Raw genomic sequence first — 12521 nt, forward strand, 5'->3', positions numbered from 1 at the left:
ATACTAGAAATATTTTTTGATATTGGATTGGTCATTGTTTCTAGCCTTTTTCAATAGCAGAGATAGAATCATGATATATTTTCTACATTTTGTATACAGAATAACATACACATACTAAAGATAAATGCCTTATGAACTCACACTGATATTTATAATTTATAATTCAAATATAGAACTATAGAGTTTTACGTAGCCTCCCCCATATTACAACTATATTTCCTTTCCTATGTACTGAGAATTCTGGTTCTCCAGGAGAGATACAGAGAATCTGAGAATTAGAACATCCCTGTTACTCACTTGTTTTATCCAGAAATAATACATATGTCTAACAATACTAATAATATTATTTCAATATAACTGAAAGCATTTAAAGTACTTTTTTTCCCACGTGCTCTCCCAATCCTCCCAGTTGTTTATAGTTCACTGAATGTTACTGACATGGTACAGACCACTCTTTCTCCTTTTAAAACATCATTTAGTCTTAGCTTTTCAGGTAACTACAATTTTTTTTAATAAAACATTTTTTATTTTGGGTAGATACATACTCCGTTTTAAGAACTAGATTGCGTGTACACTTTACCCAGTTTCCCCCAATGATAACATCTGCAGAACTGTCATACGGTATCACAATCTCACTGTGGACGTTGATACAATTAAGATACAGGACAGTTCCATTGTTCCATCATTATAGATTCCATCAACTCTCTTCCTTATCCCCCATTTCTAACCCCTGCTAACCACCAATCTCTTCACCATTTCTATAATTTTGACATTTCAAGAATGCTGTATAAATGGAATCACATAACCTTTGGGGCTTCCCCCACACACACACTAAGTACAATTTCCTGGCACTTCATCCAAGTTTGTATTTATTAGTAGTTTGCTGCTTTTTATTGCTAAGAACTGTTCCATGGTAGCAATATCTCTGTTTGATTAGTTGTTCAACCTTTGAAAGAGGTTGGAGTTGTTTCCAGTTTGGGATATTACAAATAAAGCTACTGTGAACATTGATGTCCAGGTATTCTTATTAACATAAGTTTTCATTTCTCTGAGGTAAATGCCCAATGGTATAATTTCTGGGTTGTATGGTGATTTAGTTTTATAAGAAACTGTTGAACTGGTTTCCAGAGTGGATACACCATTTTATATTCCAACCAGCAGTGTATAAATGACAAAAGCATAGAAAATAATTGTATTTGACTTGGTTTATGTTTTCATACATATATTGGAATTTACATATGTCTAATATTTTTATTAATTCATTGAACATAATAGTCCATTTTTCTTACTCCTTTTCTTCTCCTTAACTAATCTTCATACTTCATGCTCTCTTTACTTCAATCTATGACCAGCTCTTTTGAAAAATTATTATTAATTATTAGAAGTAGATGTTTTAATATATGAAAGATTTACCCTAGCTTCAAAAAATTAATTGAATAAGATTGTTAGGTGTTTAGTTTTGTAAAAGATTTTTAAAATTTCAAATTGAATGAGAGCATGAGAGAGGAAAACCATGATCTTTTTTTATTGAGATATAATTGATATATAATATATTAGTTTCAGGTGAAAAACATAAAGATTCAATATTTGTATATATTGTGAAATGATCACAATAATCTAGCTAACATCTATCATCCAGACAGATTTTTAATTCTTTTCTTGTGATGAGAACTTTTAAGATCCACTCTCAACAACTTTCAAAAAGATAATACAATATTATTAACTACAGTCACTGTGCTGCACATTACATTCCCATGTTTTATTTTTGTAACTTGTTTGTGCTTTTTAATCACCTTCACCCATTTCGCCTTCTCCCCACCCCCGCCTCTGGCAACCACCAAACTGTTCTCTGTATCTATGAGTTTGTTTATTTCAGATTCTGTGTATAAGTGAGATTATATGATATTAATCTTTGTCTATTTTAACTTAGCAAATGCCCTCAAGTTCCATCCTTGTTATTGCAAATACCAAGATTTCCTTCTTTTTTGTGGCTGAATTAATATTCCATTGTGTGTGTATCAGTATCTATCACTTTTTTTTTTATCGTTTCATCCATTGATGGACGCTTAAGTTGCTTCCATGTCTTGGCTATTGTAAATAATGCTGCAATAAACATAGGGGGGCATTTATCTTTTTGAATTAGGGTTTTAATTTCTTTCAGATAAATACCCAGAAGTAGAGGGGTGCCTGGTTGGCATGGTCGGTTAAGCATCCATCTCTTGTTTCAGCTCAGGTCATGATCTCACGGTGGTGGTGGGATCAAGCCCTGCGTTGGGCTTCCCACTCAGTGTGGAGTCCACCTCAGATCCTTTCTCCCTCCCCCTCTGCACCTCCCCACTTGCGCTCCCTCTGTCTCAAAGAAATAAATACAATCTTAAAAAAAAAGAAAATACCCAGAAGTAGAATTGCTAGATCATTTAGTAGTTCTATTTGTAATTTTTTGAGGAATCTCCTTACTAGGAAAATTATAATCATTTAAGCTTACTGTTTGTATACATGAAAATGCTATTTACATGTGATAGTAAAACAATTTATGTACTGCACAAAATGATATAAAAGGATTCCAAATGCATCATCTGTACAAAGTTCCACACTTGAGCTGAAAGCCCTGTGTAAATTTAGAGGGTACTTGGCAATTTATTAGTGTGTTCGTGAAAGGTCAGTTTTTAAAAGTGAGAGCCATTTTCCTGTTTAAACATATCTTTCCATCTATTCCCTCAAATTTTCAAAAACAACCATGCTTTGACCACTGTGACGCAGGATCCCTGTTATACAGCTGTTAACTCCCAGGACACCTTTTGCTTTCCTTTAGTTTTGTGCTTTCTAGCTGCACTGTAGTATTCTAATTTCTAAAAACAATACCCTGAATGGTTAATGTCAAAAGCCATATAAGGATAAAAAATGAAATGAGCTTTCCTTATATCAGAGAGATTTCAATTAAACATTAAGAAAAATGTTATACCAAAAAGAATTTAGTATAAGAGAGTTTAAAGATGAGATTATTATATTTCCATTTCATATTTAGTCACTTGACTGAAAGAATCAGATTATGTGTAATATGAATTTTTAAATTCAACAATTGTAAAGTAATTATAATAACAGCTCAGCTAAAGAGTTCATACACAGTATCTTAAAACAACCATATGAGGTAACTACCACAATTAATTCCAATTCATAGATGAGGGTGAGAAAGGAAAAGTCCTACCTATGACCTCATGGCTAGAAAGTGTAAAGCCACAGTTTTATAGTAAATTTGACTCTGTTGTGTTTGCTTTCAGAACTTGTACTCATAACTGTTGTGCATATTGCCTCTCCAAACATTTACCTGTGTGTGACATTCTGAAGTAAAACTTTGTTTCTACCATAGGCTCTCCTGGGGATTAATGTATGCTGGCTTCGTATTTATCCTGTCGATTTTTATGGCTCTGATCATAACATCTATCCAAATTGTAGTAATTGTTGGCTTCATGGTGATATTCACACTCTTTGTCTTATATGGCCTGTCTTTGGTGAGTTGGCAAAATGTATCTCTTAATTTGTTTCACATCTCAGATATATGAGTAAATGATGTTTCTTTACGATATAGGTATGGCATAGTCACTAATTTGATATCTTGTTTTCTGTATGTTTTGAAAAAGTTTTTGACAATGTGAGAAATTGATTATTATTGCTAAAAATGATTCTCAAAGGGACAAACATACCATTTGGAACTCTTCTTTCTTCCTTCAGATAGCATTGGCTTTCCTCCTGAGTGTGCTGATAAAGGAACCTATGCTTACTGGTTTGGTTGGGTTTCTCTTCACTGTATTTTGGGGATGTCTGGGATTCACTGTATTGTACAGACAACTTCCTTCATCTTTGGGATGGACTTTAGGTCTTTTTAGCCCCTTTGCCTTCACTGCTGGCATGGCCCAGGTAAAGAGCACAATGATTTTATGATTTTTTTATTTATTAGATTTTCAAAATTTTGAAAAGTTTGATAACTTCATGAAACTTAGCGATTAATCACCTTGTATTTTAAGAAGTTCTGCATTCTCTTGTGAATTATCATCAAAGTAATAAAGCAGATAGATCATTTATAAAATCCTAGAAAATTTAAAGAAAAATAATTGCCCATTATCTGACCCCTCAGTTTGTCTGATTTATGTCCCCTTTGAAGAGGCAGTAAAACGTGGAGATATGAGTAATAGTGAATAAGTAATAATGCCTGAATCAGTCTCAGCTCTGCCCACGTACCAGCTGGGTAAACTTGGGCAGACTTGACTTCTGTAGCCTTCCTTTCTTCTTCGTAGAATGGGGATGTGTTAGTAGAAATCACCTCAATGGGGGTAAACGGGAGGGCTGACTGTATTATTCTCTACACATAATGCTAGAGCAGTTCCTGACACATGCTATGTGAATGTGAACTATTATCTTTCTTATCTTTAAAATGAATCTCTTCAAGTTTTCCATACTTATTTAATATTTGAGTGTTTCTACAATATCTTATCCTTAGCATTTTTATATTTCCTTTATATGTCCTCCAGTTTCACTGCCCGCTCTTAGTTTCTCTTCCTACAATATGTTATTTTTGGCTCCTTGACCACTTCTCTATATTTTCTTCTTTAAAACTTATGTGGTAATCAATTAGTCAGTTAAGTTTCTATTCTTCAATTGTTTTACTTTCTCAGATAGCATTTCCCACTTTCATGACAATAATTTTATTTGTAAAAAGCAACACTACTACTAACAACTTCACTGTGCATTTTTGAAGAAAAAGCTATTAAAAGATGAACTATATTTTTCTAGGCAGCACCATTTAATTAAAAAAAACCCTTTAGCCTTATAGGTTCGTATTCTGTTATTTTATTCTTTTTAATCTCAGATTTTTCACATGGATTATTACCTGATCGGTGTTATTTTTCCCAGTCCGTCTGGAGAGTCATACATAATGATGGTTACTTTCTTCATTCTGGCACTTGATTCTCTTCTCTATTTGATATCAGTGTTATATTTTGAGCAAGTTTTGCCTGGTAAATCATAGTGTGGTTACAGTTGAATTTAAGGCAATTCTGCTGCTTGTAAGGTAATATCTTATAATTGTTTACTTGTAATTTAAGAAGCATTTCTGGTGGCAGAGGAAAGGAAACAGTCTCAGAATTAATAGAATCTCCTCATTTACATCTCACTATTTAATGGTCTGGCCAGAAATATTTGGTAAAAACATCTTAGTTAAAAATAACTTGTATTTCTTTTGGTTTTTCTCTTTTATAAAGATGGGGCATGCGTGTATGTGTGTTGGTTGGTGTGGAGAGAGAAGGAAACAACTCTAACAGCTATTGAACATGATGTTTTTTAGTGTTTGAATTGAACTCACCGACATTAAGATAGCTCATTAAGCAGCTCTTGCTAGTATTTGGCTCTAGGAAACTTGTTCTTCTGCATCTCAAGAATATGAAGTAGGAAACAGTATAAAGTTAATGGATGACCTCTTCTTTTCTTTCTTTTTATGGGCCAATCAGCCTAACAAGAATGCTTTATAGAGTATCATAAAAATTGGTAAAATAAACTCATAAAATTACATAAAATCAGTTAAAAATGGTTCTTAAATAATTATTGTTAAATTCCTATATAGAATGCATATATCATCCCAGGAACTAATATACTTATATTCCTTTCTGCCCACATAAAATCCACAAATTGTATTCATACATAATTCCTTCTCGTTCATCAGAATCTGAATAGGTCTGTCCTTTTCAAACCCTGTTATTTTGGTGTCTTTCTTTAAACGTTTTCTAATTCAGGTATTCTGTTTTTAAAATATGTATAGTTTTCTTTTAGACTTTTATTTGTTTCATGTTCTTTATCTCCATTACACTATTTTAGGATTTTATCTCCTATGCCTCTTATTCGTTCCATTAATATAATTTCATTTTAAAATTTCATAATCTATCATTTTGAAATAATGCATTTCTTATGCACTCAGCAAATTGCTTTCAAAATTATTTTGCAAAATTATTGTGAATAAACAACTTCTTAAAAATAAATGAAATTTCTTCTTTGAACAAAATGTAGCATATAATACATGTAACCTCTGAAACCAAGTTAACATATGCCTTGCTGCAGGTCATAGATAAGAATCAGCACTCTAGTATCTGAATGATTAGATAATTTTACTGTCATCTCAAACCTGCAAAATGGAAATTAAAATCCCAGATCTGATCTCCTGGTGTACGCACTCATTCTCTTGTTCATACACATAGCAAAGGTCTTAAAAATTCCTTTTTGCTGAACCCTTAAAAGTGTCCCCAGCTAAACTGGAGCTAGGATCTTCTCTACTTTCTCATCATCTTTTTCCTTTTGGAATTTCTTATTTTCTCTCTTGCCCATTGTTTATAACCCTTTGAATATAAATCAAGTCAATTTGTTTTTAGCCCATCAGGCCCCAGAGCCTAGTAGATAAAATTGAAACTCTTTCTTGGGAGTAGAGGAAGGCATAGTTAATGCTCCAAAGTTAATTTTCCCGTCACAACTCTGTGCCATATTACCTATTTGTCCTCTCCTAAAGTTTTGGGGTTTTTTTTTCTACATTAAAATTTTTTTCTCCAATACTTCCATCTAAAATTTAATTTGTCCTTTAATAGGTAATTATCCACTTTTTCTTCTGAGTTCTCCACTCATTCATAATTAGCTTACTTTTCAAATACTCCCCTAACCCCCACCCTCTGCTACGGGAAGGCACAATAAGAAATATTTATTTCTGGGAAGAAGGAATTCAATTTTTTTCTGTTTCTAAGTATTCATATAATCAGAAAATTTTACCAGTGAGTATTTAGTTCAGCATTTAGTACAAACCTCACATCTTAGATTTGCCAAAGCAGTGGTCTGGAGAGGTTATATGACTGGCCCAAGAACAAAGCAGAATTTGGATGAAAACTTTGAAACTGACTTTATTAATACTTCCCTTTTCAGTTTTCTTTTCCACTGAATTCAATATTCATTATATTTAGTGTTTATTTCCTGTCTTTTGTCTCTAGAATGTAAGTCCTCCTGAGGGAAGGTATCTGTAAGCATCTAGGGCAGTCTTTGTTACATAGTAGGTCCTCAATAAATTCCTGGTGAATTACATAAATGCATATATTTGTCTTCTTATTTTAACTTTCTTCAGGATAAACAGTGTATTTTTCCATCTAGAGACCACCTGGTGCAAAAGCTCTCAATAAATACTTGATGAAGGAATACAAGAATGTCCTCTTTTTTTCCCTCAGCTTCAAACAAAAAATCTATTTCTTCTTTTCCTTCTTCTCCTCTTCCCCCTCCTCCCCCTCCTCTTCCTCTTCCTCCTCAGTTTTTTTTTCCCCCCCACAAATTTGATTCAATCTCACTTCCCCTTACGTGGGTACAGTATGTATTCTTTAACCCAAATTTTTATAAACATCTTTCAAATCCACATTTTTAGAGTAGGTTATATTTAAATGTTTTTACATTCATAATTCTTTTTCTGAATCAAAATTTCCCATAAAACTGATACTAATTAGATATCAGATTTAATCTTTGTTATCTATTTAATACATAACTGCTGATTAAGTTTATGTGGGTCAGCAGGCTGTGTCTTCAAGGCTTTCACAGTTAACATTAGAAACACAAAAATCAGTAATTAAATATAGTATAGGAAGTGTGATAGGAGAGGATACCACAAGGTTCATTGAAAGGGTAAGTCCTTGGGTTGGTGGGAGGAAAGAATTTCAGCTGCATTTAAAGGATAAGAAAGTTTACCTGGTGGACAAGAGTGCACAAAAAATTTTATGGTCAAAAGGAATAGCATGTGTGCCCAGCAATGGGAAACAGCTATGGTGTAGGGGAAATGAAAAGTTATTAGGTAGAGCTAGTACAGAGTTTGGGTGTCAGATGTGGTTCTAGTATAGGAATTAATAACCAGCTAATAAGAAATTACAAGGAGAGATTTTTTCCAAATACACGTCTGTGCACAGCTACACACACGGCCATATAGCATGTAAAGATCCCAATGATCGGGGTGCCTGGGTGGCTCAGTCGGTTAAGCGTCTGCCTTCGGCTCAGGTCCTGGGATCAAGCCCCACATCAGACTCCCTGCTCAGTGGGGAGCCTGCTTCTCCCCCTCTCTCTGCCTGCCGCTCTCCCTGCTTGTGCTCACTCTCTCTCTGTCAAATAAATAAATAAAATATTTAAAAAAAGATCCCAGTGATGCTGAGGTTCACCTCCAGTTAAGTCCCTCTGTAGGTGCCTGCTCTTGCTAACTCCATAGATCACATGCAGAATTTGGGATTCTCTCCTCTAGTCAGGTCCAGTATTGGTGGTGATCTCTGACAACCTTTTCTCTTGTTTTTGTTGAAATGAGAAAAATAATGTGAAACTTATTTATATACCTTAATTCTTTCATTGGAAGTTAAGTCTTTCATATTGTGAGATTATAGCCTTTAAATATCTATACTTTCGTTGTGAAAATATTTTTTCTCTTTTGCAATGGTGATCATAACAAGATGGGAGGCTTTTTAAATTGTCCTTAAAGAACACAGTATATTTATTTAAAAAAATATCATTCGTCCAAGAAATCCAAGAACCTTAGAACCATCAGTGTAGGAACTGGAGACAGATTGATATAATCTATGTAGGACCTTTCACTGATGAGATTTGTGTCTTAGGAAGATTGCTCTGACAGATGTTTGGCGGGTGGGTTCAAAGCAGGTGGACATCATAGTCTGTGTTGGGGGGGGGACCAAATTGAGGACCAGTGTAATATAGAGGGGAGGACAGACTCAGGAGATACTTAGGAGATAGGAACAATCTGACTTGGTAGTTAGTTATATAGTAGATGGAGGAAGTGAGAAAGAGAAGGCGTGAGGGTGGCTTTTGTTTCTGGTAACTTTTTGCCTTTCCAATGAAAGAATTAAGGTATATACTAGGGGGTAGAGAAAATGTCACTTAACTGGGTCAGCAGCTGCAAAACAGGAGTATCCAAAATTCATTCAATCTTTGCCATATTATTTTAAATGCTTAAATAAATAAAGACAAATAGTGTAATGATCTCACTTATATGTGGAATCTAAAAAAACAAAACCAAACCCAGAAAGAGAAAAACCAAACCAAACTTACAGAAAAAGAGATCGGACTTACAGCTGGAGGAAGCGGGAATTGGAAGAAGGATTTCAAAAGGTACAAACTCCCAGTTGTAAGGTAAATAAGTACGAGGGATGTCATGTACAACATGAAGACTGTAGTCAGCACCACTGTGTGATACATGGGAAAGTTGTTAAGAACATAAATCCTAAGAGTTCTTATCACAAGGAGCACATTTTTTTTTATTCTTTTTGTTTTATTGTATCTATTGAGATGATGGATGTTAGCTGAACCTATCGTAGTAATCATTTTACAATATATGTAAATCAAACCATCATGCCTTAATCGTATACAGTCATAGAAGTCAATTATTTCTGAATAGAACTGGAAAAAGATCATTAATGTGTAGGAAAAAATTGGTATCAAGCTACACTAGGACAGATATCATTCTTTACTGATGTAGATGATTAATTCAATATCTAACTGTGTCTTGATTGATCAGATGAAGATGGCCGCCAGCATTCACCGTTGTTTTTCTTGAAGTCTTCATTTTGGTCACAACATCAAAACACTCACTATGAAGTCTTTGAGGACAAAATAAATCCTGAGCATTCCTCTGATGACTCTTTTGAACCAGTGCCTCCAGAGTTCCATGGAAAAGAAGCTATAAGATAACTAACAAATTATGTATACTTACAGGTAAAAGTTTAATAAACTAAGGTACAACAGAGCTAACCACAGGTCAAATGTTATAGATGATGTGTTTTTTGGAAGTTCCTTTCTTTCAGGTGTTTCTACCATCATTCTAAACTTTCATTCATCATTTTAAAAGTATTTTTGATATCGTCAGCAGCAAAATTCAGTAGCCCTATTCATTTTCTTGTTCCTCTTCTTCTACTTTCTATCCCCACCATTTATAATCTCTTTGCATTCTCTTCTAACACACACACACACACACATTATGATATGTATGTATGTACATATATAGCATATAAAATAGACACATGTTTCTTAGATTATCTGCCTTTAGGGAGTGTATGGATTAAAGTTTTGAAGTCAAAAGATTTCTCTAGGGCGCCTGGGTGGCTCAGTTGGTTAAGCGACTGCCTTCAGCTCAGGTCATGATCCTGGAGTCCCGGGATCGAGTCCCGCATCAGGCTCCCTGCTCGGCGGGGAGTCTGCTTCTCCCTCTCCCACTCCTCCTGCTTGTGTTCCCTCTCTCGCTGTGTCTTTCTCTGTCAAATAAATAAATAAAACCTTTAAAAAAAAAAAGATTTCTCTATAATTTAGTAGCTTGGTAACTTTTTGCTGAACCATGTGAGATCTCTAAACTTCATTTTCTTCATTTCTAAGAAATGTGTAATATAATTCAACAGTACAGTGACTTCTTCTTGAGGAATTTAAAGAATCAGTGAGATAATTAAATATGCCTGTTAGGTAACAGGAACTGGATAAATGTTAGTTATCTTTATCCATATGGATGTGGTTGATTGAAAGGGCATAGAAATAAGAAATAATGTAGAGAAAAGCACTGGTAAAGGTGTTAAGGAAAACCAGGAAGATGTATAGACAATGGCTGCCTAATTCTTAATTTCATCATAATTTAGTGCATGCTTCTCTAGGTGTTTGCTTATTTTATTGAAGGAGATTATTGAGAAACACTCCTAAATGACATTCCATTTATGTGAAGTTATTTTTTTGGAAGTGTATTCTGAGGACAAAATGGAACATAGTGATTACAATGTGCTCCATGGATTGAAACCACCTGGTTTGAATCCTGGCTTTACTGCTTGTTAACTGTGTAATCGCAGCTAAGTTACTTGGCCGTATCTCGGTTTCTGTATCTTAAAAATGGGCGTGACACTGGTAATAAGTTTGTTATGAAGAGTAAATGAGCTACCACACATAAAACTTTTAGAATAGTGCCTAGCCCATAATAAGCATTTGGTAACTGTTTGCTAATAGGAATATCATGGATAAATTCAATCAGATATCTTATATCAGTTCACTTATTTTGGAACAGGTCAAAGGTGATTGGCAAAAGTATCTGGGAGAAGGGGAAGTGAGCAGAGAGACAACAGAGAAAGGAAAAAACTATAACCTGACACAGAAAGATTAGAGAAAACCCTCTATTCCCTGGAGTTGGAACTTCTCAAATTCTACCATTTCTAGTAGTTTTTCAAGCCCTAACTCCTGTGTCTAAAGAATGACAAGAAATTGAAAACTTACATAGCTATTTCAGTTTCTCCTGTTCCTTACCACTAACTTACAATAACTATGTTGACACCAGAAAATTTAGTTAAATTAACAAGCTAAATCAGGACCAAATCACATTAGTCAGGCCAAAATCTCACCTTTCAGCAACATGGTTCCATAAATGCCCAGAACCTTAACCCTGACTCATATTCCTCCAATGGGCAATGAAGATGGGTATGGTTGTGTGGTCATTCAGTTCTCCTAAGTGGATGCCACCAGTTGTCCTATTCAATGGTCTTAGATCCAATTTGCTGTTAATACTTTAACATGAAATGAGTGTACTCCCAGGTACATACAACAGCTCTAGCCTGTTTGAACCTGCACACTCTGTCCTCTACCTTGACAGCCTCTCTTTTTTTTTTTATTATGTTAATCACCATACATTACATCATTAGTTTTTGATGTAGTGTTCCATGATTCATTGTTTGCATATAACACCCAGTGCTCCATGCAGAACATGCCCTCTTTAATACCCATCACCAGGCTAACCCATCCTCCCACCCCCCCTCCCCTCTAAAACCCTCAGTTTGTTCCTCAGAGTCCATCGTCTCTCATGGTTCGTCTCCTCCTCCGATTTCCCCCCCTTCATTCTTCCACTCCTGCTATCTTCTTCTTTCTTTTTTTAACATGTACTATATCATTTGCTTCAGAGGTACAGATCTGTGATTCAACAGTCTTGCACACTTCACAGCGCTCACCATAGCACATACCCTCCCCAATGTCTATCACCCAGCCACCCCATCCCTCCCACCCCCCACCACTCCAGCAACCCTCAGTTTGTTTCCTGAGATTAAGAATTCCTCATATCAGTGAGGGCATATGATCCATGTCTTTCTCTGATTGACTTATTTCGCTCAGCATAATACCCTTCAGTTCCATCCACGTTGTTGCAAATGGCAAGATTTCATTCTTTTTGATGACAGCCTCTCTTTTTGTGCTTGATAGCCCAGCATGCCTCAGATCAGCTCCTTAGATCATTCTGGACCAGACTGTTCCTGCAGGCAAATTAGTTCCTTCATTTATTCATCATTCATTAAGCCCTCTGCCAGAACTAGGATTCAAAGATGAATGACAGTCTTTCACCTCAGGACAGGCAGAGCCTGGGGGGAAACAGGCACTTAAATAGATAATTAGTAAAAAGAGTGGTAGAGATGGATGCAGAGAATAACCAAACTTAGAGAAGGATCATT

At 35.2% G+C, this 12521-nt stretch overlaps 1 protein-coding gene across 1 annotated transcript in view; it reads left to right on the forward strand.

Moving 5' to 3' along the window:
- ABCA10 (ATP binding cassette subfamily A member 10) overlaps positions 1-12521 on the forward strand; it is a 62570-nt gene that overhangs the window by 10382 nt on the left and 39667 nt on the right. The window contains 4 exon segments of the mRNA XM_035026356.1: positions 3368-3509; positions 3730-3915; positions 4865-5012; positions 9578-9742. Of these exon segments, the coding sequence (XP_034882247.1) occupies positions 3368-3509; positions 3730-3915; positions 4865-5012; positions 9578-9742 (641 nt within the window).

This window comes from Mirounga leonina, unplaced genomic scaffold (assembly GCF_011800145.1).
Source record: "Mirounga leonina isolate KUSES-001 unplaced genomic scaffold, KU_Mleo_1.0 Mir_197, whole genome shotgun sequence".
Lineage (NCBI taxonomy): Eukaryota > Metazoa > Chordata > Mammalia > Carnivora > Phocidae > Mirounga > Mirounga leonina.